This window comes from Sporothrix brasiliensis (assembly GCF_000820605.1).
Source record: "Sporothrix brasiliensis 5110 chromosome Unknown Cont15, whole genome shotgun sequence".
Lineage (NCBI taxonomy): Eukaryota > Fungi > Ascomycota > Sordariomycetes > Ophiostomatales > Ophiostomataceae > Sporothrix > Sporothrix brasiliensis.
In genome coordinates this window covers 2,554,498-2,581,501 of record NW_024467134.1, presented here as the reverse complement: position 1 = coordinate 2,581,501, position 27,004 = coordinate 2,554,498, and the positions used below count along the sequence as shown (strand labels likewise).

At 55.0% G+C, this 27,004-nt stretch overlaps 6 protein-coding genes across 6 annotated transcripts; 5 read left to right on the top strand and 1 right to left on the bottom strand.

The window, feature by feature from the left end:
- Positions 1-663: 663 nt before the first annotated feature.
- Positions 664-2,413, bottom strand: SPBR_05791 (uncharacterized protein; the record flags this gene model as incomplete). The annotated part of the gene is made up of 3 exons (XM_040764054.1): positions 664-734; positions 977-1,523; positions 1,589-2,413. 3 exons carry the CDS (start codon positions 2,411-2,413, stop codon positions 664-666), a joined length of 1,443 nt encoding a protein of 480 aa, XP_040622474.1.
- Positions 2,414-3,868: 1,455 nt separating this feature from the next.
- On the top strand, positions 3,869-5,407 carry SPBR_05883 (uncharacterized protein; the record flags this gene model as incomplete). The annotated part of the gene is made up of 1 exon (XM_040764146.1): positions 3,869-5,407. One exon carries the CDS (start codon positions 3,869-3,871, stop codon positions 5,405-5,407), a length of 1,539 nt encoding a protein of 512 aa, XP_040622473.1.
- A 1,281-nt stretch (positions 5,408-6,688) lies between these two features.
- On the top strand, positions 6,689-8,311 carry SPBR_05842 (MFS transporter; the record flags this gene model as incomplete). Its single annotated transcript, XM_040764105.1, has 1 exon — positions 6,689-8,311. The coding sequence occupies one exon, from the start codon at positions 6,689-6,691 to the stop codon at positions 8,309-8,311; it is 1,623 nt and encodes a 540-aa protein (XP_040622472.1).
- Positions 8,312-11,678: 3,367 nt separating this feature from the next.
- Positions 11,679-13,390, top strand: SPBR_05807 (er membrane protein; the record flags this gene model as incomplete). The annotated part of the gene is made up of 2 exons (XM_040764070.1): positions 11,679-12,458; positions 12,563-13,390. 2 exons carry the CDS (start codon positions 11,679-11,681, stop codon positions 13,388-13,390), a joined length of 1,608 nt encoding a protein of 535 aa, XP_040622471.1.
- A 2,286-nt stretch (positions 13,391-15,676) lies between these two features.
- On the top strand, positions 15,677-18,131 carry SPBR_05649 (uncharacterized protein; the record flags this gene model as incomplete). The annotated part of the gene is made up of 3 exons (XM_040763912.1): positions 15,677-15,687; positions 15,824-16,712; positions 16,782-18,131. The coding sequence occupies 3 exons, from the start codon at positions 15,677-15,679 to the stop codon at positions 18,129-18,131; spliced, it is 2,250 nt and encodes a 749-aa protein (XP_040622470.1).
- Positions 18,132-20,761: 2,630 nt separating this feature from the next.
- Positions 20,762-26,505, top strand: SPBR_05471 (uncharacterized protein; the record flags this gene model as incomplete). The annotated part of the gene is made up of 8 exons (XM_040763735.1): positions 20,762-21,232; positions 21,335-21,469; positions 21,650-21,714; positions 21,789-22,573; positions 22,687-23,855; positions 23,918-24,061; positions 24,129-25,081; positions 25,152-26,505. The coding sequence occupies 8 exons, from the start codon at positions 20,762-20,764 to the stop codon at positions 26,503-26,505; spliced, it is 5,076 nt and encodes a 1,691-aa protein (XP_040622469.1).
- Positions 26,506-27,004: the final 499 nt, after the last annotated feature.

Below are 27,004 nucleotides of genomic sequence, written 5' to 3'. Positions count from 1 at the left end.
GAGCAACTTCGAATACGCCTTTGGATGTCGGGAAATTTGTGATGTTCGTTATGGTAGTTTTTTTTTAAAAAAAAAGTGGAAGAACATGAACAAAAAAGAAAAAAAAAGAAAAAAAAAAGAAAAAAAAAAAAAAGAAAAAGGGGAATAAAACAAAATCAAGTGTATATGAGAAGAAAATCAACTCGCTTAAAAAAATATTCCAAAAAGGCGAAAAGGATATAAACCAAACCCCCCAAAAAATTGAGATGATACGAGATGGTTGTGGCCGTAAACATTATGCCACATAGGGTGTCAAGGAGACGTACCAACCAATTTTAATGACTGGCGCCTCATCTTGGGAAACCACCGGGAAGATTCCAGGAAGATTGTGACGAATGAGCAACTTCCTTTCCTTTCGGGTTCGACTTCCTGTTGTCTTGGACTCTTTGTGCGGTCGCCATTTCTCCCCGTTGTGCTAGATCTTCCCCGTTGCCTTTGCGAGCCTCTCTGAGCCGACCTGGAGGATCGGCCCAGCCATTCACGTCTTGGGGCACTAACGTCTCATAGTTTGGCCGTCTTGTAAGGTTTTGTTCCCTGCCTGCCTGCGCACCCGGCTCCGTGACTCGTCCTTGTACCAGCATGCCGGGGCCAGGCCTCGACGCAAGATTCCCTGTCACCAACCTGTCAGCTTGTGTCGCTGCTGCCCTGCCCGCTCTGGCAAGTTCCAACCGTCTGCGTTGCCGCGTCCGTGGGTACTGCACCAGCGGGAGCCGTTTTGACACTGGGACAGCTTCTGCAGGGGTTCGAGCGGCCCATGCAGTAGGCACATTGGACGGGCCGGGGTCTGGCTTCATCAAGCCTGCTTCGGGGATACCGGTCATTTCCACAGACACTACAGAAGGCGCTGTAGCTAAAGGTTTGATATATTTTGTTGCTGTTGTTAGGCCGCGCTCGCCGAAGAAATACTTAAGCATCTGAGCGGCCGATGCTCGCACACAAGGGTCCATGTGCACCATCCAGCCAAGATCAGGCAGGCCCGCTGCAATCGCCGGGATGGCAACAAGGGCTAGCCTGAACTGTGTTCTAGTGTCACTGTCACATGTTGGTGGGAAGTTGAAATTTGTGTGAACGTCGATGACTGTAGCGAAGAGAGACCAGACGTCCATTTTGGGACTCTGGGCATATGGGCTATCGTCCCATGTTTCTGGGGCCATGTAGAACCCTGTTCCGCCCAAGCCCACGGCCAGCGTTGTGTGTCTCGCCAAGCCAAAATCGGCCAGCTGAAAGATGTAGTTTCCGTGTTTCGATTCGTCAAAATAGAGAATGTTGTCTGGTTTGATGTCACGATGGCATATGGATTGCGAGGCCAAGTAGTCTAGGGCAGAGAGTATCTGCTCCAAAACCCGGTTACATAGGTCGTCGATACTGCAGAGCCTATTTGGGGAGTTTTGTAGATTGCGAAGAGTCCCAGGCCGCATCGGCATGAAGATTTCGGGTTTGGGTGTGTCCATCTGGGCATAGCCGAGGTACTCGATAATGTTCCGCTGCCGGCACTGTTAGTTATGCCAATGTCTCTCATCGACTTTGCCAACGCTGTACCAGTACTTACGTGCTTCAGCTTCTGCAGTGTTTTCACCTCATTGTGAACGGATGCCCGTGCATACTCGACATCACGCTGACTGTCCAGCTTCGTGAGGTCGATGACCTTAATGGCAAACGGGTCACCGGACTCACGATCCGTAGCCTGGAAAACACTACCAAAGCTGCCTGCATCGAGCATGTGGCGTTCTGCCCCGGGGGCCTCGCGAAACAGGGGGCGATTGGCTGTATGAATTCTCGTGTTGTGCCATGTGTTCAGCGTCGAGCTGTCGTAGGTCGGAAGATCGCAGGAGCGGGCAAGTTTTTCGCGCTCCACGGCCTTCTGATACTCGCGTCGAGCAAAGATGCGCCATACCTCGTCCTTGGACTGCCGCACCTCGCGTTTGGGACACCAGGCGACATCGAAACTGTAGACACCGATTTTGATGTTGTACGGCTGCTCGAAAACAAGAACACAGTCCCCCTCGACCACATCTCCTCGTCCTGTGTCTGCCACTGCTCCGCTTTCTCCGTCATCCTCTACAGGCTCCACGGTGACGGACGATGCATTCTTTGCTCGTACCGAGAGAAGAACAGCAAGTGTATCGGGGTGAAGCTCAAATGCAACGTGGATGGACGAAATATTTCTTCCAAGAAGCCTTATGTCGGCCGTTAGGCCACGGCCAAGGCGTGCCATAACGCGACCGGGCACTTTCGAGACATGGTATCCGATTTCAAGTCCTTTCTTTCCATCAGTCGTTTCCGATACAAAACGCCAGTTTTCGCGAAGGTCCAGAATGGGAAGAGACTCTTCATTCCGTGGTACCAAATGAAAGAACGTATCAGGGTGAGCCATTGCGGCAGATATGTGGCGTGGATTTGTGAAAATGATGAGTTGTGGTAGTTGTTGGCACCAGAATTAAAAACGACAGTCTCTGGGGAAGGGGGAGAGAGACAGGCAGACAAGGAGGAAAGAAGAGAGGAAAAGACAAGGAGCATATGGTGAAGAGAGAAGAATTTAGAGAGGAAGCAGAGTCGGAGTATATGACTGGAAGGTCACGACGGAAAGTCACGACAGAAGGTCATGGCGGGAAAGAGCGCTGGGATGCAGGACCATGGCAAGGTGGAAACAAGAAGGAGCGGACAAGGGGAAGGAAGAGCCGCAAAACCCAGCACTGCCAACTAAACGAGGCAGGCGCCGCACTCCTCGCAACCGCCCTTCAGTTTGTGTCTTTCGTGCCATGTTTCAACGACGGCGGTTGTTGAGGCGCAATGGTTGGTGTAGGAGGAGAAAGTCGCAATTTGCAGCATGTCATTTCTATATTTACCGCCGCAAAGAAAGCATGGGCCGCTTCACGTCCAGCCGACAAATGTGACCAACGGCGTCCTCATAGCGCATGGGGTCCCAAAATAAAAGCAAGAGAGTAAATAGAAACGATAGATCATGGCCGTATTTCAACACGCTGGTGGTGTCATAATATGGTGTCCGTTGAAGAAACAAGTTGGGACGCAGGGACGAGCGTGATTGGCTCAAATCCGTCACGTTGATGCCAGATACACGGCCGTCCACAGTAGGACAGCGCAAATTGGAAGTCACCCTGGTTTCAGCTCTGGCTGGCCTCACCTCTGGGCCTGCCAGAGTCATAATCACGAACCATACTCTGCGGGTCTCATCGGCGAACGCCGTGTTTCCATCATGAAAGAGTCAAAGAGGAGATATTGAGCAACAGATCAAGATAGTTGGCAACCCATACCACGGCCATGCCGCAACCGGTGTCACCGCAATCATCATAAAGAGATGGACGGTATTTATATCGTCGCATTGCACGCTCAATGAAGTCGATTTTAAACGCCCTGTCTGGATCGACAAAAGCGGGGCCTTTCTGAGTTGAGTGGCTGTGGAGACTCCGAAAGCCGTTTGCGGCAAAGAGTGGATATAGCGGATTTAGTGAGTTTGGCGCTCGGCCTACGCGTAACGCGGTGTACTTACGGCGTCTTATAGAGTACAAAACCGCGGCTACCGCCCACAAAGCTTACAGGCCACAGGGACTACAGGGACCGCAGGGACCACAGGGACCACAGGGACCACAGGAACCAGCCACCACAAGACCATCGCTCTTTCCGCAAATGCCCATCAAGGCAAAGCCATACCTTCCTTCCCCAAGCGAATGCCAACGATTATGCTGGAGAAGAACTTGAGAAGAGCGTACAACTGACCCTCAAAACAATGCAGTCACCGACACGACACCAACAACAGACGAGAACACTGAACACTGAACGCTGAACGCTGAACGCTGAATGCTGAACAGCCATGCCTCCCCTCTACGACGCGATGGGCCTCGCGAATGCGCTCCGTGAGGACGCGCTCCCCGCTCTGCAGGCCCTCGAAGACCGACCACATCTACGCGAGCGCGGCCTCCGTCGCTTTGAAAGCGACGAGCCTCCTCCCTACGAATCATCCACCGAATATGACGAGGAAGATCTACTTTCACGGGTCATGCCGGCTGGCGCAAGCGAACTGACTCAAGAGGATCGCGACATATTCATGGCGCCGCTTAACGAAAGCGAACGTCGCTCTGTTGCGTCGTTTTTGTTCGGAAAGTATGAAGCCGGTTCGCGGTTTGCATTGGAGGCGAATGTCCAGCGCGACCGTATTTGTAGTTGGGCTAAGCACCATCCCAACCCGGACGTGCGCCGCCTCTTGGCGCCTCTTGGGTCTGGGAAGAAGCTTCAACTTGCTGAGCGGCGATGCTCCATCGTTGCTCGGCACATTGTCAAGCGGCGGTGGGAGAGGCTTGGCGTGTGGGGCCCAGAATGGGGCATCCCCGATAGTGGTTGCCATTTCGATGACCCAACATACCGGCCTGCTCGCTTGGGCCCATGGCCAGGCGAATTCGACCAGGCATCCGACTACCATCCCGTTCGGCGAGCTGCTGAGTTGCGCCAGGGTCTTTACCACGGCGAATATGCCCCGGTCCAACCTCGCTCGCACTTGACCGCGTCGTCCTCGGATTCTCAAAAGGAGTCGTTCATTACGTCCCGCCCTTGGTTTCAGTTTTCCTTGGAGTCTGTAGAGTGGTTTTGCAGAGCTGATCGTTTCGACAATCGTGCAAAACGCACCAGTTTCAAGAGGGACACATACCAGCGATGGGTGGACCGTGGTGATTGGCAAGACAAGTGGAACCACCAATTACATGGCAAGAGTGTCGTCGGCTGGAAATGGCGCCACGAGAGTCCAAGCCCGGAGCCGGACGACCTTTCGGACGTTGAAGATATTGCCGGCCTGGAACTTACTCCCTCTGAAGCCGATGCGTTTGACAACATCCCCAGTGCACCTCCGACGCCACCACCACGACCGCCATCACCGATTGATCTTACAAAGCCGCCGACGAATCCCTTTGCGAGAATGATGCAGGACATGAGGCGGGCCGAGCTCGCGAGGGAGGCCGCGGCGGCAGAAGCAGCGGCGGCCGCAGCCGAGGCCGCGGACGATGGCAACGCTGCTGGCGACGTCGCTTCTTCGTCCCAGCCGGACGAAGAACGTCCGGGCGGTGATCAGCTGCCACATCCATCACTGCCGCAGCCGGCGCCCACGCGGGCCTCTCGACGGAAAAAGGCAATGCCACCACCTCAAGAGCCACGTCCACTCCGGCGCAGTGCTCGCATCGCCGCCTTGGCCGCGCGACAGCCACCAGCGCCAGTGAAACCGCAGCCAGCGCGGCAGACGCGCCGTGGAAAAGGACAACAACCGGCAAAGCAAGCTGCCACGGCAGACAATAGCCGGTCGAAACAGAGGAAAGGAAGTGCGGGCATCAGAAAGCGGAAACCCGCGCCGAAGCGTCGGCGTTGATGGTTGAATGGTGCATGAGCCGCCAGCGGTGGACACGGCAGGAAGGATACCAAATGTTTTTTCAGTAGCTAGCGGAGACGGCCTGGATTTTTTAAATAATGAATGCAATGGAGATTGTCAGATGGCATGGAACGTCAGCTGCTTTGACAGGTGACCGTGGACTGGACTTGAAGAGCCTCGCCATAAGCCGTACTTTGCTTCAAAGTCGATGTACAGATAAAGCCCATGAGCAGCGGCAGAGAGTGGCATCGGCCAGCAGATATGTAGGTACTGCAAGGAGGAAAAGAATGCAAATTGAACACAAATAAGACGGGATCGTTGACTGCACGTAGATGTTCAAGGAGACAACAACAGCATCATCATATCGGTTCCAGACATTAACGACACACCAGCTCCTTCGTGCTACCTAAATATCGCAGAGGAGACTGTCTCATGGACACTCTTTCTTATAGACACTCTGTCTTATGGAAACTTTTGGCCGCTCATTGTAGCCCTGTTGCGCGACCCGTGTCCGTAACAGTCTCCTCAAAGAGGTTCTCGCCCGGATGTCTTCTGAGAGCCAGACTGAGCCCCGGTGCGTGTCACTTCAAACCTCGTTGTATACGACGAATTGTGTGCAGACTTTTGTGTTGTTATTTTTTTTTTTTTTTTTTTTTAATAACCACTTCGATGTCTCGTTCATGTTCACCCCGGTCGCCCTTTCCTTAGCTGTCGCAACTGTGTCGCCGTTCCTTCCTGATCGCTGCTTCCTTTTTCCCCTCTTTTTTTCCCCGACCAGCACAAGCTCTCCTTCGCACTAGCACCAGTTGTGGTCAAGCGCCAGCCAGGCCCAGACCGACCCGGCGAGCCGGCGAAGCACGCCCTGGCTTCTTTAGCTTTGCCGCGTTAGCTCTTGCCGCCCCACAACTTTCGGTTATGGATCACAGGTTTTTTTTTTTTTTTTGTTGAGTCAATTTTCCTTCTCCTCTTCCACACCTCTACCCTCCTCGCCTCTCCCTTCTCTTCCATTTCCTGTCCTTACTTTCACTTACGTCCCCTTCCCCTTCCCTGTCCCATCCACTCCGCCTTACGTCACCGGCCCCTTGCGGAATTTGCCCCCATCTGCCCTTTCAGCATCGCGAGATTAAGATTGAGATTCGTTTGCCTCACCTCTTCTGACGATTGCAGAGAACAGACAACCAGGCTAGCACGCGTCCCATTGCTTCCTCTGGCTGTTGTCTCCTGTGGCTGCCCCCTCCTTCTCCTTGTCACTTCACAGACAGCACAGTTTTCCGAGTCAGAATGGCTCCCCAAGACGCCGACGGCCAGGAACCGGGTAAGAATGGCATCGTCACCTCCTCACTAGCTGACGAGGGCATCGCTACGGCCGCCCCGGACATCGTCGAGTACGACACCAAGTGCGTTGAGCGGGTGTACCGCAAGCTTGACTGGCGCATTATCCCGCCGTTCTGGGTCCTCTACTTCCTCTGCTCGGCCATCCGCTCCAACATTGGCATCGCCCAGACCATGAACGCGGCCCAGGGCCACGACCTGATGAAGGTGCTGCACCTGTCGTCCAAGGACGTCTCCACCGCGCTTGCGCTCTTCTACGTCTCGTACGTCGTCTTCGACTTTCCCTCCAACCTGATCATGACCCGCCTCAGCCCCCGCGTGTGGATGGCCCGCATTGTCTTCGCCGTCGGCGTTATCGGCGTCTGCTTCACGGCCGTCCAGGCCGCCTGGAGTCTCAAGCTGCTGCGGTTCCTGCTCGGCGTCGTCATTGCCGGCATGTGGCCCGGCATGGCATACTACCTGACGCTCTTCTACCCGCCCTCGCGCCTGGCCAAGCGCATTGGCTACTACTTCACGGCGGCCCAGTTGTCGGCGTCCGTGGTCGGCCTCGTGTCGGCCGGCTTCCAAAAGATGGACGGCCTGGGCGGCCTGGTTGGTTTCCAGTGGATGTTTTTGGTGTACGGCCTCCTGGCTGTCGTTCTCGGCGTTGCTCTGCTCTGGTGGCTGCCCGACCGTCCGCTGCCGCCGGGCACCGCGCGCCGGCCCCCGCATCCCCTGTTGTCCTGGGTGCCGCGGTCGCCCGAGGCTCTGAGGGGGGAGGATGCGCTGGTCCACTACCACGAAATGCGCCGTGTCTACCACCCGCGCCCGTGGACGGTGCGGGACCTGCTGCATGTGCTGATTGACTGGCGCCTGTGGCCGCTGGTGCTCATGTACTTTGGCGTGGTCGGCGTCGGCATTGGCACGCAGCTCTACGGCTCCGTGATTATCAGCGCCATCAACCCCCACTTTAGCAGCATTGTCGTCAGCCTGCTGTTTGCGCCCATCTGGATCATGGACCTGGTTGCCATCCTGCTGGTCACGCCCATCTCGGACCGTTTCCACCGGTACCGCGCCGCCTTCTTTTCGGCCGCCGTGTGCATCCAGATCGTCGGCCTCCTCGTCGTGTCGTTTGCGCCCGGGTCCAATCCCTGGGCGCGCTACGGCGGCATGCTGATGCTGGGCTTCGGTCTGGGACCCACGGTGCCCATCTGCATGACGTGGACGGGCGAGATCTTCCAGCACCGCCACGGCGAGGTCGGCGTGGCCGCGGCCTCGGCGCTTGTGTCCGGCCTCGGCAACCTGGGCAGCATCACGACGACGTACGCGCTGTACACGGGCTGGCCGGCCGATGCGTCGCCCAAGAACCCGCACCAGTTCCGCAAGAGCAACCTCGTCATGATTGCTATTCTGGTGGTCAGCATTGCGAGCAGCTTCATCAACGTCGTGCTGTTGCGCCTGTTTGGCAACAAGCGCCGCACCCCGACGAAGGCGGCCGACGACTCCAACGACGACGAGGTCCTGGACGGTGCTGCCCGTCGCGAGGCTGTGCAGCGCGGCTTTACGCGGATACTGCCGGTTGGCGGCAACTAGAGAGCGAGCCCCGTCGTTTGTCCGCCTTGCCCCTATCTCTGTTCAATTTTCAAGAGACATCATTTCAACAGCCGCTCGAGGGCGGGCATACGCAATGACACAAGGATGGCCTGTGGAGATTCGATCCCGCATCCTCAAGGCAGCGCAACCTGCCGCCAGGGGCTCAATTATGTTTTAACCCTTTCCTTCGATTTTAACGCCACCAGCCTGCCTTGCCATTTTATACGACACTTTTGAAAACAGTCTTTTTATTCAACGCGTCTTCGTCGCCTCAGTTTACAATCATCTTTGACCAATAGATCGTCTTTTTGTTGCTGTCTTTATGACGACAATGCTAACGCGCTATCGTTGGGACACAAGCAAAGGACGGTCCCTGGGCTGATGGATTGGATGCTTGTTGTTCGTGGCTGGATTCTTTCTTTGCCACCTCTTCTCTACTTCCTTTCTTACTTCCCTTCTCTTTGCTTTTCCACAAGCTGGCTGGTCGGCAATTTTTGTGGCTTCTCTTATTTTCGTCTTTCCTTTTCTTTTTCGTTTCTGCATCTGCATTTTTTCTGCGACTACATTATGATACCCCCATTTGTGTTTGAATGCGCTGTCGGACGGTGACGACGAAAACAACCAACCATTGTTGTTTTCAGCCATGTCCGCTTTATTTTTACCTCGAGGTCTCCCCCGTATTTCTCTATTCCTTTTTTATGGTACTTAACCATCTTTTGCTCTCTGGGGGAGACACTCGAACCAGCAACAGTGCTACTACGCCATTGCTGACAGAAACAAGGGACGGCGCGTTGGGACCGAGACTCTGCCTTTGCGACAATGCTCACTACGCTATCGCTTGCCGGTCTCGTGGGTTGGGACTTGCTTTTTTGTCTTTTTGTTGCGTCTTGTTTTTACACTTGCAAATCTGTACTTTCTTGGTACAGTTTTGGATACATATTACTTATCACGTAGCCTTTTTGATAGACTCTTCTCTTCTGCGGTTTCTGCCCATGCGGCTCGACCCTGCCAATATCAAAGCGCTCTTTGTTCGATGTCGTTATTTCGAGTTCTGCTGTCCTCTATGATCCACCGTTCTTGTGGTGATGTATTATGTGAAATGCACCCGCACGACGACCGGGCCGCGCCGATTGCTTCGACTTGTTTGGTGGGCGCTGTGTTTCAAGAACGTGACGAGACGTGAACCAGTCAAAATAAAATCCCAAACAGTATGACCGCACTCTCCACACCGCTCGGCAGGATTCTCGCTTCCTCGTCGCCCCGTCCAGCCAGAAGATGGCCGCCGTCGGTTGTGAGTCCATCGCTGACGCATCCCACTCCGTCCACTCAACCCACTCCGGTACGTAGCTCGCGGAGTCCACCCACACGCACAACCCACTCCCCAGCCGCAGCCTGCCACGCCGCCGCCTCTCGTTCGCTGCTCAGTTCAGCTCTTGTCAGCTCGTCTTCACCGCATATTTGACCGCACAGATCAGCAACGTGGGGAAAACAAGCTGCAAGGCGATTGCAAAAAGAACATGCCCAAACGCAACGACAGAGCCTGCAGACTATCGACTCGTACGGTGTAGCTTGTCCGCGGGAAAATATGCAGGAAATTCAAGAACGAACCTCTCATAGGCAAAGAAAAAAGTAGACAAAGTGAACAATCCTCAGCTCGCCTCAATCAGGGTATAGAAAAGAGAAGAAAAGAGGTCAAGAGCCCATGCGAAGAGAAGAGACTGCGTCAAACAATCACAGAAACCGACAATCCTTGCGATTCTCGTCGTTTTTCAGCTCCCATTCGGTCTCGTCTTCTTGTCTCAGCGTACTTCTGTACGAATTACTTCTCTCCTGCTTCGTACCCGGCGTTGGAAGAGATCTGGCGTTGCACCACACACACAGCCATATCTGAATCTCGATGCTAAGTGTGGTGGCTTCAACGGAGACCTCCGCACCGTCTGCCAGACACACCATGTTGGAGAACGTCGCAGTTTTATCCAGACTCGCCCGGTTCCTTCCCAGGCACGCGCCGAATCACACCAACTCGATGGAGTAGCACTGCATATCTTCCCTGTATGAGGGGAACAGAGGAAAGAGGAAAGTGGCACGCGACTTCCACCTGCCCTCCAGCGATCAAATTGCGTGCAAAAATCTCCATCGGCTGGAGGCATGTCAATCACTCCTTCCTTTTCGGCCTCGTTCGCTATCTTCATCCTTGGCCTCTTCTCTCCTTCCTTCCATCTTCATTACAACAGAGTATTTCGTACTTTCCCTTAGCAGCCGTTTGCCCCTTCCTATTCTTTGCTCCAGCGGCCCAGTCATCAGTGCCTGTAGTTCACCCTGAACGCTGCCCCCGCCGTCCCCTATTGGCACGTGAAGATACGGTACCACCAGCCCAGCAGCCCAACCCACCTGCCGCTAGGATTGCGACCTTCCGTGGTAGCGACTTTACTAGCAGCCTAACACCTGCAAGCTTCACACCTGCACCTGCCCACCCAACCACCATCCATCCACCATTCACTCTCCACTATCCACTTTGAAATTTTTGGAAAGTGCATGCTGCACGCCGCCTAGCTCCCCGTAGCAGTTCCTGCCTATGGCGTGTGCCTGCCACGTCTTGACGAGATTAAGTCAGAAGCTGTTGAAAAAAAAGGACAATTAAAAAAAGGAAAGAAAACCTCTCCTTTGTCACTCTCGCATCAACACTCCTCGCCTCACGACGTCTATCCAGATTCTTTCTTGCGTCCCGCCTACCAGCCCCTTCCCTCATCTTTACCTCTTTTTTCTGCCAGTCCGTCGCAAACGGCTTCCCCCTTACCTCGTTTCGCGTCCGCCCTCACTTAAACCCCCTCCCTATTCAATTTTCTTCGGCGCTCTTTTTCTTTTCTTCTCCTCCCCCGAATCGGTCAGAGCATACGCTTACACCCTCTCGAGGCGCAAACGACACGACGAAAGAACCGGCCACCGGAACAGAGCAACACCAGGCGGACAGAACGACCCGCTTGCTCGACCAAGCTTCGGCGTCAGACGCGGCTCCTCCTTCATCTATAGCCGCTACAAGATCCTTCGCTCGACCTCGCCGAACGCGACAAGAGACGCCAGCGAATCGCGACACGACGATCTTGCCGGTGCTGATACTCTTTTGTGCGGCCTTCACTGTCCCGCCGTCTCGAACCCCACGACACGGCCAGCGATCGTGCTCGTCCTCGCCTCCTATCTTCCGTCCGAGTTGGGGCTTGACAAAGAGTGACCTCCAAAGCGCGCGCTGCGCGGTTCTCCGCGCGCACGCTCTGGGCTGTCTCGACATCGACATCGACATCGATAGTCACGCCCTTCTTTCTTTTCTCGATTTCTTTCTCCCCCGTGTCTTGCCGTTTTTCCAGACAACATGTTGTGGATATTTCGGGTGCTCTTGAGCACCATCTTCTTGCTGAGCGTCGTCCTCTCGATCCCAATCGCCTTTGATGTCGGCGGTCGCGACGCCGGTCTCGCCTACAGCTTGGCGCTCTTCCTCTACTACAGCGCCTACTCGTCCATCAAGATCGCCGTGCGCCTCGTCGCCCCGTCCGACCGCGCCAGCGCGCAGCGCCTCCGCTGGACCGTCGCCGCCACCCTACGCCTGTCGCAGTGGGTTGTCATTCCCAGCCTGCTGATCTGGTCCTTGAGCCGCTTCTCCATCGACGCAAGCAGCACCGACTGGGTCGCCCGCACCGTGGCCCACGTTACCGGCGGGGAGAGTGGTGCCAGCAAGGTCGTAAGCAGCGTCATCGGCGCAAGCACCGCCGGTGGTGTTGGCAGCGGCGGCGGCGGCGGCGGCGGAGGCGGCTTTGGCATCTCCAACTTTTTCGGCCTCATCAGTCGAGGTGCCAGCAGCAGCAGCAGCAGCGTCAGCAGTAAGATGAGTGCTAGCGCGTCTGCCAGCGCCGCCAGCGCGAGTGCCTCGTCCTCCGTCTTTACGAGCCGGCCGGCCAGCACGAGCTGGAGCGACTGGATTTTTGGCCGCGGCGGTATTGTCGAGTCGGCGGCCCTGGGCGGCTGGGACAAGTCGCTGCAGTACTCGAGCCCTATTTTCCAGGTCCTCGAGGGCTTCTGCACACTGCTGGTCATCCAGGCCGCCGGCCAGATCACACGCTGGCTTGTCAACCGCGGTCGAAGCGATTCATGGCTGGTGCGTAGTTTCTGCCACGGGCATCCACGAATCCGACGAGAGCGTTGCTACACTGCTCTATTTGCTAAATGGCTCGATGGCTAACATGTACTGCGTTCGTATAGATAATCCTGGTCGTCTTTTCCGGCTCCGTCATTGCGAGCGCCGTCTACTTTTTGTCGCGCATTGCCCGCTTTCCGCAAATCGACAACATCGACGCCATCCTCATTGGCGTCACCATTACGTCGGTCGTGTTCTTGTCGGCCTACGGCATCGGCAGTGGCCGCGGCAACCCGGTCGAGTCGTCCCTGTTGTTTGCGTATGTCGTCTTGTGCGTGTACCAGATCTTCACCGACTACCAGCCGTCGTCGCCCGAGGCCGCGGAGCGCCGCCGGCAGCAGCAGCAGCAAGCAGCCGCGCTCGAGCCCGAGTTCCCGCCGCTGCCGCCCATCATCATGGCGTCCTACTCGACGCTCGTGCACCTGCTGAGCACCTTGCCGACCGCTGTTAGCTCCGCCCTTCACTTTTTGCACGCCGCCTTCCAGACCATTACGCCGTCCGTCATCATCTCCCTGACCTACCGCATCATTGTCTTTTATTGCGCCACGCGCATCATCCCCGCCGTGCGCGAATCCGGCGCCCGTGCCCTGCTGCAGGAGCCCACGCTCGAGGACTCGGACGCCGCTAGCAAGCTGCTCGGGTTCCTGTCGTGGTACTCCGCCTCGATCCTCATCGCCATCTACACCAGCTTGCTGTTGCAGCACTTTACCGTCGCCTCCAACGCGGCTGGCCACGACGCCGGCTGGTCCTTGCTGCGCGCAGGCGAGATCGCAGGCGGCACAACGACGCGCTGGGTCAATGTTGTGGGCGTCATGGTGCTCTACGCCGTCGAAATGTACCTGGGCAGCGATGACATGGACGGCGGCCTGACCAACCACTGGAAGATGGAGTAAAGATGTTTCTACGTCCATGTCGCTTCCTCTACCACTTTCCACCTCAACAGCTCTGGACGACATAGTCATTCACGCACTGCGTGCTACAAGTGCAGAACCTCAGAATCTCAGAACCTCAGAGCCTCAGAGCTTCAGAACCTCAGAACCTCACACTCGGCTTCTAACATCCTAGGAACGACATGCTGGATACCCACGTCTCAAACATGACAACCATTCACACCTTTTTATCAAAATTTAAATCCACACTCTTAGCACAATCCATCCACCCCTTCCTCATCACCCTTTTGCCATCTCGTTTTATTTGATTTTTAGTTTTCTTGGTTTCCCTCCTCGTTTGATTCGCCTATTTTCTCCCTGATGCTGACCCTATGACTCTCGTTTTACTTTTCTATTCTCTTTGTGAGAGGGTGTTTATATGGCTCGCTTTAATTATGCAAGCAAAATTACACGGCATACACCATTTTCACACCTTATACCCCGCTTTGTTATTGTTTCGCTTTATGTCCTTTTATGTCAACTATGTTTTCGTTTTCTTCCTTTGTTGTTTTTCGTTCTGGGCCTTATGCCCCGGTTGCGTCAACTCCTACGGCGGTATTATGTATTAAGAAAGGGCTAGGCGGCTGGTTTCTTTGTTTCTCGTATTTTCTACTCCTCCATTCACGGTCACCGGTTTTCTTCGTGTGTCACCTTTGATGTTCGTCCTTTATGCAAGAGATACTATGCATTAGTAACTTGGTAACGAAACGGTATGTCTTTCTTATGTCATCTTTCTCCTGTCCTCATCGTATAATTATTCTTTGTGCCTTTTATGGACAGTTAGAGCATCGGACCAGAGGCTCACCAATGTATTCATGTATTCAAGACGCTCGAAACAAAAACAAAGCACTTACACTATCAAGAGCGAAGCAAATGATGTTTATTCAATTTATTTATTTATTTTAAAAAAAAATCGAGGACGACATTTGTTTTACTGACATAGGTGATAGATCAACCTCGTTATAAGTGACCACAGACGAGGCTGTTACGTCACGGAGGCTTGAAAGACTCAATAGCCAACGCAGACCAGTGAAACCGTGTGCATAGGTTCGTTGCCAGATTCACTTTAACCACCTCTGTGACGCAAATCGCATAAAAATGGGGCATAATGTCGTGGACAAGACCTATGGGCGCGTTTCACGCTTTTGGACGGAAGGAACGCGACTTTTCTTCTCGCTTAGCGGACGCGGCGCGACGCCCACACGCGACAGGCACAGCAGATCCGCCTTACAAGGGGGACGTACCTGCCTGCAAAGTCGTATGCTTGGTTGGTGTTTCAAGGACTAGGGCGGTGAGAGTCGGCAGTATTATCTGCACACCTCATATGATTGGTTCGTTGGTGCCTGAAAAGGAGGAAAGCACGGACCACACGCCTTTCGCCTTCCCCAGCCAACCAGCATTGCGCGACTGCCCGATTTAGAGACAGGGGCCGTCGCCGCTCAAGCGGGCGCCTCGTACGTACCATTTGTGAAGTTGCAGTAGCAAAAGCTACATTGTCAAAACAGCGAGCCGGGCCCGGGGGTGGCGGCGGCTGCCAGTCAAAGTATGGGTGAGCGAGAGAAAGGAAGAAAAAACCAAATCGCAAAATCGCTTCGCTGCGACGCCCCTAGATCGCCAATCCCCTCCTTCCTTTCCTTTCGCCTCAGCCCTCCTTCCCTATTCATCATTCGGCGCCCTCACTCTTTCCGTTTTGGCCATCACCATCCGGATCGCACCTTCCTCGTTGTTGATGTTTTAAAAAAGTTGTTGTTTGTTGTTGTTTTTTCCCCCTGGCACTTGTTCCTTCCTTTCTTTCATGTCATAATAGCTTTTCCCTCCTTCTTTTCCTCCTTCTGCAATTCCAGGTCTTGTTTCGTCTTCTTTTCTTCACCCTTGTGTTGATTTCGTCTTTCATCATCGCGCGCGATCCACCTTCGACCATTCCATCTACCCAAGTGCCGAACACTTTCATATTGAAACGATCTCGACTTTTGTTCCGGGTTGGTTCCTGAAATACGTCGACTGTCGCTTGTTGGTACCAAAAAAACGCGCCAGCAACTCTCATTTGGCCCTTATTCGCACGGCTTTCGCACTCTTGCGTGTTGCGCATCCAACCTCCTCCAACCCTTGCAGCCCTCCGGTTTCTCCACTCGACGATTACTGTCGCATCACCGGCGTAAACACTCGCGACGATACAAACACGGCCGAAGCAGCAGACTTGTGTCGGCTTCACTTTCCATTCGACGCGCCAATTTTGTTACAATCCCGACGATGGGTCTTCCGTATGTTTTGTTCTGATCTTCTCATGACTTGCGCCGTCCGACGCATCAAAACAATTTGCCTGCAGTGTTCTCGTCCCCACTGCAGCGATTGAAATGCATTAGTTTCCGTCCGCTGTTTTGTCTAACAACACCGCAGTCTGTACGTCGCCCCGGTCGAATCTGACCTGCACGACAAGCACGCGGCCGGTCGCAGCAGCCCTACCCATGGCCCGAATCGCATCCGTCGCACGCGCCGGAGCATCGAGAGTCTGGTGCAGAGCCGCCGTCGTGCTATTCTCACGGCGGTGGCGAACCTCCCTCGCCTCGAAAGCTTGACCGACAGTCAGCGAGCCAACATCCGGCAACGGCAACGAGAACTGGACGAGATGCAAGAGCGGATGGAGCGTCGGCATGAGATGCATATCGGTGCCCTTCCCGAATCCCAGCGCGAACGGTTAAACCGCACCCGGGAACCGTTGGTAAACGCGTATGACCTGTCTGCGCCGCCGGCGCCAAGGGGAGAACATTTACTCCAGCAGTATCTCACACGCGACTCCGAGCAAGCGAGGGCAGCGGCGAGCCACGCCCGGGAACAGGCGAGAGGTAGAATCAACGGCCACATTGCGGACGGGAACTCCAGCGGTAGCACCCGACGTGCTGCTATTAGCGGTGGCGGCGGTCTTCGCGAAGAACACCGGCGCTGGTACGAACATGTTGTGTCCCGCGCCCGCGAAACGCCCTCGGCGCTACTCGAAGAAGGGCCTGGCTCGCTCATGACCGCAGCCATCGCCAGTAGCCTGGAAGACTCCGACGACGCATACACCGGGGAGCTTATGGCAGCACTTGGCAGCCGCTTGGCCCGGTCTTCGGCTTTTGTCCACAGTCTCGACCCGACATCAACATCGACATCGCAGCCCGATGGAGCGCTCCAACAGCAGCAGCCCCGTGAATCTGTGGACTCCGATGGTCCCGATTCCGAGACGAGACCTACGAATGTCCGTTCCCGTCACCGGTTGGTGCGTTCGTCCTCTTTGCGCCGTGTTACAGTAAGTACACATAATCTACCGTGCTGTGTACTAGTAAAACCAGAGGGGCTACTGACCAAACCAAATTAGAATGCATCTGCACCTGCGAGACGGCCGACCGTGGGCTGGTCCGACAGCAACGATCGCGCCACCAGCCGGTCCCGTGAGTCCCGCGAATCGTCCCAGTCCCGCATTTTCGGCGATACCAGCCAGATCCCCAACGGTGGCGGTTCCACACCTGGCTCGAACGGCCGGGCGACACCCGACGCCGCAGCCAGTCGCCGCCATGCGTGGCGGGTTGGGTATCTCGACGTGAACGGCGATCGTCACCGTCCGCTGCCAGAAACATCATCGCGACGTGACGCCCCGCTTCGCTCTGGCGACTATGATCTAACTGATGAGGACGGCAACCCACTCGAAGACGGATACGGGGTCCCTGTGGACCCTGTCGACGGGCTTGGTGACCGCCGTCGCAGCCTGAGCCCCGAGGTCAACTCTTGGGAGACGATCCTGACGACCCTGACGGCCGACCCGCAACTTCCTAGCGTGGGCTTGTCGTTTGTCTCCTCAACGTCGGCGCTGGCTGCTGCGACGGCGCAGGGCCAGTCGGCGTGGGCCTCTTCGTCTCAGCCGACCGTGACGCAGACACCGGTTGTGCCTGCTCCTCCTGCCGTCCCATCGCCTGTCACGAGAGACCAGGACGACAATGACAACGGCACAAACGGTTCCACACCCGCACCAGTCCTTGTTGAAATGTCGCGCACTCCGTCATGGCTCGCGGAAGACCACCCAGTCCTCACCGATAGCGTGCCTTCGGGTGCCACGTCTGCGGGCACATCTCAGCGCATTCGCTCGCCCTTTACAGTGGTGTCGGCGGATGCCGAAACGGCAGACGAGTCGCCTGTGTTGTTCAATGGCCTGGAGAACGATGCCGACGATGTGGCGTGCGAAGACTCTGAGATGGACGATGGTGTGCACCGAGATGGCGACGAGGAGGGCCTTTACGACGAAGAGGAGGAACGCGAGGCGGAAGAGGCGCGGGCGTATCTACTGGGCCTGTCCGACGAACGGCCTGGCCGCCGGCCTGGACAAGGTGGCGCGGATCCGATGGAGCGCATGCTACATTTTGCGAGCCGTGATCGGCCGATGCGTACTGGCTTTGGTGGTGCTCATCCCGACAACCACGACGCCAACGACAACACCACCGGCAACACCAGCGCCAATAACTCCAACACCAATACCAGCACCAACAACAGCAGCGGCAGCGGCAGCAACACCAACGACAGTAACAACAACAACACAGACGAGACGCTCGACACTCTCGGCATTGGCGGTATGCAGCATATTGTGCGCAGCCTGGCTCGGCGCGAAGACATTCCGGACGAGTGGTGGGCTGAGGCCGGTCTGAGCCGCACGCTTCCTCGTGAAGCGTCGAATTAGAGAATTTCGATCCCTTTTCTGACGGACAGCGTTTGATTTTGTTTTGTTTCTCGTTTTGACGCCAAAAGTTTACCTAGGCGGAAGGATATTATGGCATGGCGTTGGAATTTTGTGGTAGTCTATTTTGAGCACCCAACGATTTGGGCCAAGGCGACTTTATTTTTCTTGGTTGTTTGATTTGCAGGCTTTTGAGTCTTGATATTTTGCTTGATTTTGACACGAATTTTTTTTGATTTTTTTTTGTTTATTTTTTTTTTTTTTTTTTTTTTTTTTTTTTTTTTTTTTTTTTTTTTTTTTTTTTTTTGATTTTTTGCGTTTTCGTGTTTGAGACGTCATCTTTTGCTATTTTTTGAGCGCAGCTTCAATGGCTGAGGACAGGAGGATAAACCAGACGAACTGGTTGGCATCGCCACTCGCAAAGCGAGACATTGTACGAAATATTTCACGGCACATTCCATAAAAGGCGGACGAAATGAGAAGAAGAGTGGACGAAGATTCAACAAACGTACTGAGATGACCGTGTGCTCCCCCGTTCCCCGAGAGAAGTTAGGTCCGAATTTTGCGTCTGTTCCCATGCAGCAAGCGTCCAAGACCAGAGCCTGGACAGAAAACAGGAATCACAGGGATTCTCTACGAGATGGACGACCCCTGCTGCCGTCTCTTTCGTGACTATTATGTTGTACCTCAGCGCCGAACAGTTGCCCCTGGGCTGGAGTGACACAATACAAGTATCGTGACCCTTATGTCGAAGAGACTGTAAAATGGACGGGGAACTGCAATATCAAATAAACGTCTGGTTGGAAACAACTGAACACTGCATGCTCCACTTGCACTATTTCTGGCGTCTGTAGAAGGTCGCATATGGCGCTGTGATCCACCGGTCGCTCAATCCTGGTATCGTGCTGCGTTCTCCTCTCCTGTGCCAGAGTTCAGGGCCGAACGTGAAACGAGAACCAGCTTTGCGTGTCGCCGTGATCCGTCCATCCAGCTCACCTATCACACACTTGTGCTCATTTTTAGCCTTTTCTCTCTTTGTTCTTTTTTTTTTTTTTTTTTTTTTTTTTTTCGGTGACACGCGCATGGGTGCTTTACGTGTTTTTCGTGTATTGTGCTCAATATAAAATCGGGTTCTATTAATCTCGAGCCCCGTTTGGTTCTTCTGTTCCGGCCAGTAATCCGTTCTCACACACACTTACCCGGGTGCCTTGACCGAACCCTTTGCTTCTTCCTTTTCTTTCTCACCACTCCTTCTAGGGTTTCCCCATCGCGCGTTCAGTATTGCCCTTTCCCCTTTGGTTGCGATCCAAATGAAGCCCTCCGTGCTCCTTCCCCTGGCAGACCATTTAGGTGTGCCAGCTGCCACGGATTCGGGTATCGAAACTTGGGCAAGAGCACGTTTGCACAAAGCTTAAACGCTCCTGCTATGAAGCTGCCCGCCGAGTGACTTTTGTGCCCGGGTAGGAATGCATTGCTATGGCCACAAGTCGCTCCTGCCGTCACTCTGCTCTGGAATGTTTCTCTTTCGCTCCTGCTAATCGCCCATGCCTTTTGTTTCCTTTGTGCTTTCCAGTAATTACAGACTACACTTTCACTGTAAATACAACCCGTATCGGGCAGTCACATAATACGTCGAATACGCCCACCCCTGAAATTCACGATGGTTTTTGTATGTCCCAATTTTTTGATTCTTCCTTTCGACATCGTCTTCGTCAGATATGGGCCATGTTGTGCACCACACCACGCGTTTTAGTCCCCTCCATACTGTTCTCTCCCCTTGCGTTTTTATCGACTGGTCCGACCAGCTTTCAGCCTCGACCCGCTTTATGCCCACTGGCCCTGACCTGACGGTCGCTGTCCCCTCCTCCACATCCATAAGCCAAAAAGGGTGGACACCCAAAAAAACAACACACGGCAAGCTGGAAACAGCCAAGCATTGCGAATGGCCAAACGTTAAACGACAAGAGACACGACCTGGGTCTTGCTCGCTCGCCTGAGCTCATCGTCGCTGCGCATTCTCTCTTTGCACACCGCGCACGACAGCGGCTCCCACGACAGCCCGTCTCGACAACAATTTTGCCGTAACGATTCGGCCACCTCTGTGGGCGGCTGCGACGGCATTGCCTTTTGACGCGCCTGGCTCATGCAACGCAGTGCTCAAGAAAGTCACCAGCATCGACGGATCTGCTTCCTGGACTCTGAGAGGCTGCAGACGAGAAGAACAGCACATCCTCAAACACCCCCCCGAGCTCTCATTTTCGACGCGACCTAGAGCCACAGGGATTGCACCAGCACGCCCATTCCAAAGCACCTCGTCTCAACACGTCCTCCCTCTACCTTCACGAGAGCCGTGAATGGTGCCCGATTTGATAGCCACCTTAACCCCCGATTTCCCACGGCCTTATAGTGTATACTTTTCTTCCGGCCAGAGTCGAACGGCCCCACTCACTTCCTTGACCGATTCATCCCGACTTCGCACATGCTCCGGTAGCTGAGCTGCCGTCGCCGAGGCAGTTACACGACGCGACACACCGCAACTGCGAACATCTACAGACTCTCCGGGCTTGGATAGACGGTGAAATCTTGGCCGAGTGCACGTCCCGGCGAAATCCCACCCTGGCGCCCCTTCGGCCATGGCGTCAGGCAGCTCCTCTGCGGCGGAGCAACGCGCGCAACACTCGCAGTCGCAGTCGCAGTCGCACTCACATTCACATACGAGTCACGAAAGCCGACAACGGCGCCTGAATGGAGAGAGCAGTAATGGTGGCAACAGCAGTGGCAGCGGCAGCGGCAGGAATAGAAGCCAGAGTGGCAGCCGGAGCGGAACCCGAAGCGGGGGCGGAAGCGGAAGCGGCAGCGGCAGCAATGTACGTGTGGCAGCAGCCAAAGTCGTCCCTGGAACGCCAAGGAGGGATGCACCGTCGTCGTCCGGCGGCGGGAGCCGTGGTAGTGCCCATGCCAGCGGCGGTGCGCCTCCATCAACCACATCATCCGCTTCGTCGGCACAGGCACCGGCATTGCGCAAGGCTGCGAGCAGCAGCAGTGCAAGTGCGAGCAGCCGGGACCGGTCTGGCGCGTTACAAGACCCAGGACTCAAAGACTACGTATGTGCTATGCCAGCTTTTCCAGGGCCTTCTCACTCGATGTGCCACCGCAGACTCTTTGTCGCCTGTCCGCGATACCTGCTAACTATCACACATGCACAGCGTCTAGGAGATTGCATTGGCAAGGGCGCATTCGGCTCTGTATACAAGGCCTTCAACTGGGGGACCGGCGAGGCCGTGGCCGTCAAGCAGATCAAGCTGACGGACCTGCCTAAGAGCGAGCTGCGCATGATTGAGGTATATCTTAGCGCCCTCTATGGATCTAGAGACTGTACGTGACATATGATGCTAACATGTTACCGCCATAGGCCGAAATCGACTTACTCAAAAACCTACACGTATGTGGCACCCGGTGTCAAGCCTGTCTGCCGATGAGCAGTACTGAGGCCTACATTACTGACCCTTCTCGCCTTCTAGCACGACAATATTGTCAAATACATCGGCTTTGTCAAATCCGTTGACTGCCTGAACATCATATTAGAGTATGCTGTTCCAGTACTCGGGATGCGCGGGCCACCGCAGATCTCTTTGTCGTTTAAGCTAACAGTCCCTTTAGATATTGCGAAAACGGCTCGTTGCACTCCATATGCAAAGCATATGGAAAGTTCCCCGAGAATCTTGTCGGCGTTTACATGACGCAGGTTTTGCAAGGCCTGCAGTACCTTCATGACCAAGGTGTCATTCATCGCGACATCAAGGGCGCAAACATCTTGACTACAAAAGACGGTACAGTCAAGCTCGCCGACTTTGGTGTCTCCACCAGCAGTCTGGCCGGTCCAGATAAGGAAGCACAGGTTGTCGGCACACCATATTGGATGGCCCCCGAGATCATCCAGCTATCCGGCGCAACCTCTGCGTCTGATATTTGGAGCGTAGGCTGCACTGTGATCGAGCTGTTGCAGGGTCGGCCACCCTACCACAACCTGGCTGCCATGCCAGCCTTGTTTGCCATCGTCAACGATGACCACCCACCACTCCCAGAGGGCGTATCGCCGGCCGCACGGGACTTCCTCATGCAATGCTTCCAGAAGGACCCCAATTTGAGAGTATCTGCGAAAAAGCTGGGCCGGCACCCTTGGATCGTGAGCTGCCGTCGGAGTGACGCACCGGTCTCCAAAAACCCGTCGGAAGCTGTCGAAGAAGTCGTGCGCTGGAACCGCGCTCTTGAGTCGTCCGAGACAAACTTGAGAGCTTCGACCGGTTCAGACAACTCGGGACCCCCGTTGATGGGGCCGCTAATCTCAAGGCACGGTGCCAGTGAGATTCAACGTGGCGCTCGCGCGCTCCATCTTGCCAAACCCCGACCAATGGCCGACGTTTTCAGCTCACCCGAGCTTGCAGGTCAGTTCTTTTTTCTCTCTCTCTCTCTTCTTTTTTTTTCTTTTTTTTTTTTTTTTTTTTTTTTTTTTGTTTCTCCTTTGTCAGCTTCGATCCCTATCTAACAAGCAATAAAGATGAGGACAACTGGGATAATGATTTTGCAACTGCCATCTCGCCAACGGCACTGCAGAACCTTAAGCCCCACGACAACTTTGGCGGCCTGCTGTCCAGCGACCGGCTGAAGCAGTTCGCGTCAAGTGACTCCCGCAATGTGTCCGCCAACTGGGATAACGACGCTCTGGAGGGTGAGCAGTTGATGACAATTAAACCTGTGAAAGAGCTTGCGGAGCCCGACTTCCAGGAGCAGACGATCCGCCCAATCAACAGAAAATCGGACAAGGCGACCGTGACTGCTGCCATCGCAGCTGCAACAACAGCTAGCAATGCATTCGCGAGAGGAGACGCGATATCACCTCCTCCAATGCCGTCTTCCGCATCCTCCAGCACAGTGACGTCGCCTCAAGCCGACTCGCCGAAACCCATCCGAAGACGTAGGAGCAAGTATGCATCCCCCATTTCTCACGACTCGTCAATGACCAGGTCACCTACGAAAATGTCCTTTGGCAGCAAATTCGAACTGCCGTCCCGCCCTGAGATGGCCTACCAAGAGCAGCCAGTGGAAGACTATTCCGACTTACTGGCGGAGAGCGACCTGGTATTTACTAGCAACCGGTTAAATATGGTGCTGAACGGCCCTGCTGAACCTCCGGCTCCGGTCCCTCGCTCCGAACTTGTTCGCTCTTACAGTACACCACAGGACTCTCCTCAGCTTTTCCACCCCTCCGACCTCACCAGCCTTCCCCGTTCAATGCAGGCTCCTGCAGGGGGCAGCATGCGCCGACAAGCTGCCTCTCGGCCGTCTGTGCTGCCAGACCGGCCCATGCGCCGAACGAGGTCGTCTGTTGAAATCGAGCGTTTTGCCGAAGACGCAGAAGACGAAGACTTCTCTGACATTTTCGGCCCCGGCGACAACCTCACCGACAAAGAGGAAAGTGATGCTGGATCGGAGGACGGCGGTGGTCTGATGCTCCTATCCAAGCTCTCTCATAGTTCGTGGCTCGGTGACGAGGAAGATGAAGACGACCCATTTGCCATGATGGATCCTGGCTGGGACGAGATGGACCTCGAAGCGAACATTGCCAGAGATCGGCATGCGCGCTTGGCTGAGAGGGTCGAGGAGCTCGTCAGGTCGTTGAAAACCACGGAAGGAGAAGACCAACTGTCCGAATTGACAGAGGACCTGGTAAGCTCTGTTCCCCTTAATCTTGTTATGTCTGCGGTACGTTACTAATCACTCTCTTCCAGCTATCCCTGCTATGGGAGAACACCGAAATCAAAGACCTCATCATCAGCTCCCACGGGTTGCTACCAATTCTCGAGATTCTGGAGCCCTGCACGGTTAAGAGCCGCCAGGATATGATTTTGCAGCTTCTGAAAATCGTCAACGCGGTAAGTTTTCGAATAAGTTTTTGCTATCTATCCACTACCCGGCATTATGCTAACGTTTTCATCTCAGATTATTCTCGATGATGTCGAGCTTCAAGAAAACCTTTGCTTCGTCGGTGGGATTCCTATCATCACCAAGTTTGCTGCTCGGCAATACTCCAACGAGATTCGGCTCGAGGCTGCTGCCTTTGTTCGACAAATGTACCAGACATCTACGACCACACTACAGATGTTTGTCAGCGCTGGTGGTCTCAACGTGCTCGTCGAGTTCTTGGATGAAGACTACGACTCCTCCCGTGACTTGGTCTTGATCGGTGTCAACGGCATCTGGAACGTATTTGAACTGCAAGGACCTACGCCAAAGAACGACTTCTGCCGTATTTTCTCACGCAGCAAGATTCTCGACCCGTTGGCACTCGTTTTACACAAGGTGCTTGATGAAGATGACGAAGACGGAACCGGCCTGTCCGAGCTGATCGAAGGCCGCATCGTGAACATTTTCTACCTTTTCTCGCAGGCGGAAAACTATGTGAAGGAGGTTGTTGCGGATAGACAAGTTCTCAAGACCGTTCTGAAGGACCTGCGGCGCATGACGCCCATCCACCAGATCACGATGCTCAAGTTCATCAAGAACCTGTCGATGCTTTCTACGACGTTGGAGACCCTTCACTCTGCCGATGGCATTGACTTCTTAATAGATGTGTTGAGCCAGAGCATGAAGAAGGGCCAGAATCACTTCCGCGAAATTTCGAACCAGGTCCTCAACACCATGTTCAACCTCTGCCGTCTCAGCAAGGAGCGTCAAGAGTACGCAGCCGTCAACGGTATCATCCCTCTTCTATTGAAGATCATGCAGACCGAACGTCCTCCGAAGGAGTTTGCTCTTCCAATTCTGTGCGACATGGCCCACTCGGGCAGCAAAGGACGGCGCTATCTCTGGCAAAACAAGGGCCTGGACTTTTACGTTTCCCTGTTGGCCGACCAGTACTGGCAGGTCACTGCCCTTGACGCTATCTTCATTTGGTGAGTTCAGTTGCCCGTTCCACACAATCTCGCTACAATGTTCAATGTTCTCCTCACTAACACAACATAGGCTTCAGGAAGAGACAGCAAAGGTGGAGGCACATCTTCTCAACGACGGGCGATTCAAGACGGCCATCGTTGCGTGCTTCAACACGGCCAAGGTCAACGCATTCGACCCGAACCTTCTGGAGCCGCTCCTCAAGGTCTTGCGGCTGAGTCCTTCGCTGGCGGCGGACCTGGCCCAGGCCGAGATGTACTCTGGCGTGGCACAAAAGTTCACGCACAAGAAAGCCGTAGTACGGCTGAACCTCCTGCGTCTTGTACGCAACATTATGGACAACTCGGGCGCCGACATGGGCGTCAGCTCCACACGGGCGGGCCGCATGCACCTCTCGATCCTGTTTGAGGCTGTCCAGAAGCTGGCTGAGAAGGACTCGGCCGTTCTGGTGCGGAACTTGGCTGCAGAGCTTGTGCGGTCCCACATTGACGTTCCGCCCGATGCGGCCGCTATGGCGATGGCCACCAACAATGCATCGTCCATGGCAGCACCGAGCTCCTCGAGAGCAAGACCCGGTGCGCAACGCCGGACAACACTTTACACGCCGCCGGGACTACAGTCGTCCGTGTCTGCACCCCTGACGCCCACACACAACGGTGCAGCAGCCCTAGCGCACAACCAGCGGCACAGCCAGTACAACCAGTACCGCGCGCTCCAGCACTCACAATCGTCCTTGTCATCTGCGAGCCCGGCTTTGATCGAGGTGGCAGCAACGCACCGGAGGTCGGCTGTGGCGTTGGCCCACGAGCGAGATGCCCTAGCATACCGGCCACGGAGCCGAGACGGTGTATCGGCTATTCCCCGGCGCGTCAGCGGCGACTCGAGCAGTGGAAGCAGCGTCTCCTCGCTGTCCAAGGTTAGTGGGATTGGGAGCGCGAGCAACAGCAGCCTTGCGTCACTCTCCAGCACCAACGGCTCGACAATGACGTCTACGACGCCTACGAATGGTGGGGGAAGCCGGCTTCCTCGTCAGCCCATGGGCCACGGTCGCCACGGCAGCCGGTCGAGCCTCGGGCCAGCCATTATCAGCCGATCGGATAGCTCCATGTCGAATAAGGAGAATGTGGGTGGGCGGTATTCGATGGCTGGCGGACTGGGGCTGGGACTCGGCCTGTCGGCCGTGGCTGCGGGGGCAGGAGAGCGTGTCGAGCGATTGTCGGCTCTCGGCAGTGGAATGACTGGCCACGGCGGTAGCAGCGGCACCGGCAGCAGCAGCAGCAGCAGCGATCGACGCACCAGCATCATTGCTGCGACCAATGCTAACGGCACCGGTGGGGCCGGCAGCCGTCACGGCGCGGGCAGCGAGGTCAAAGTGAGCAACCGACGCCGTACACGAGCGCCCAGTGCCGATGTCAAGTGGTCCTAGGATATCGCTCGGCAGCGGCGGCGATACGCGGGCGCTGCCTCTCGGTCTAGCTCGCTGCTGCTTATTCCTGATCGTGACGATCGTGATATGCTTGCGCAGGACAGCGAGCTAGTCGATACCGTACGGGATAGAGGAGGGAGTCCAGAGAGTCCTAGCCGCTACTAGTTCTCATTACTTCATTTGTTCTGTTTTGTTTTGGACTTCTTTTTTCGCGCGCCTATTTCATGTCCTATGGGCTGTGTGTGTCTCTCTACTTAATCCCGCATAGCATTCACAGGGGCGTGCATCCGTTCCATACAACTTTATATGACACTTATTTTTCTTTTCTCGTTGTCCTTTTTCGATTCAATTTCCGTTTTGGGGATTCCGGAGTCGGGTAGATTTAGCAGATGACGAGCAAAAGGGAACGGTGGCATGTTTTGATTCTTTATACTGTCATGGACCGCATTTCCTCTTTGTAGGTGCATCAAAGTTGACGGCAAGGGCAAGGCCCGCGTTT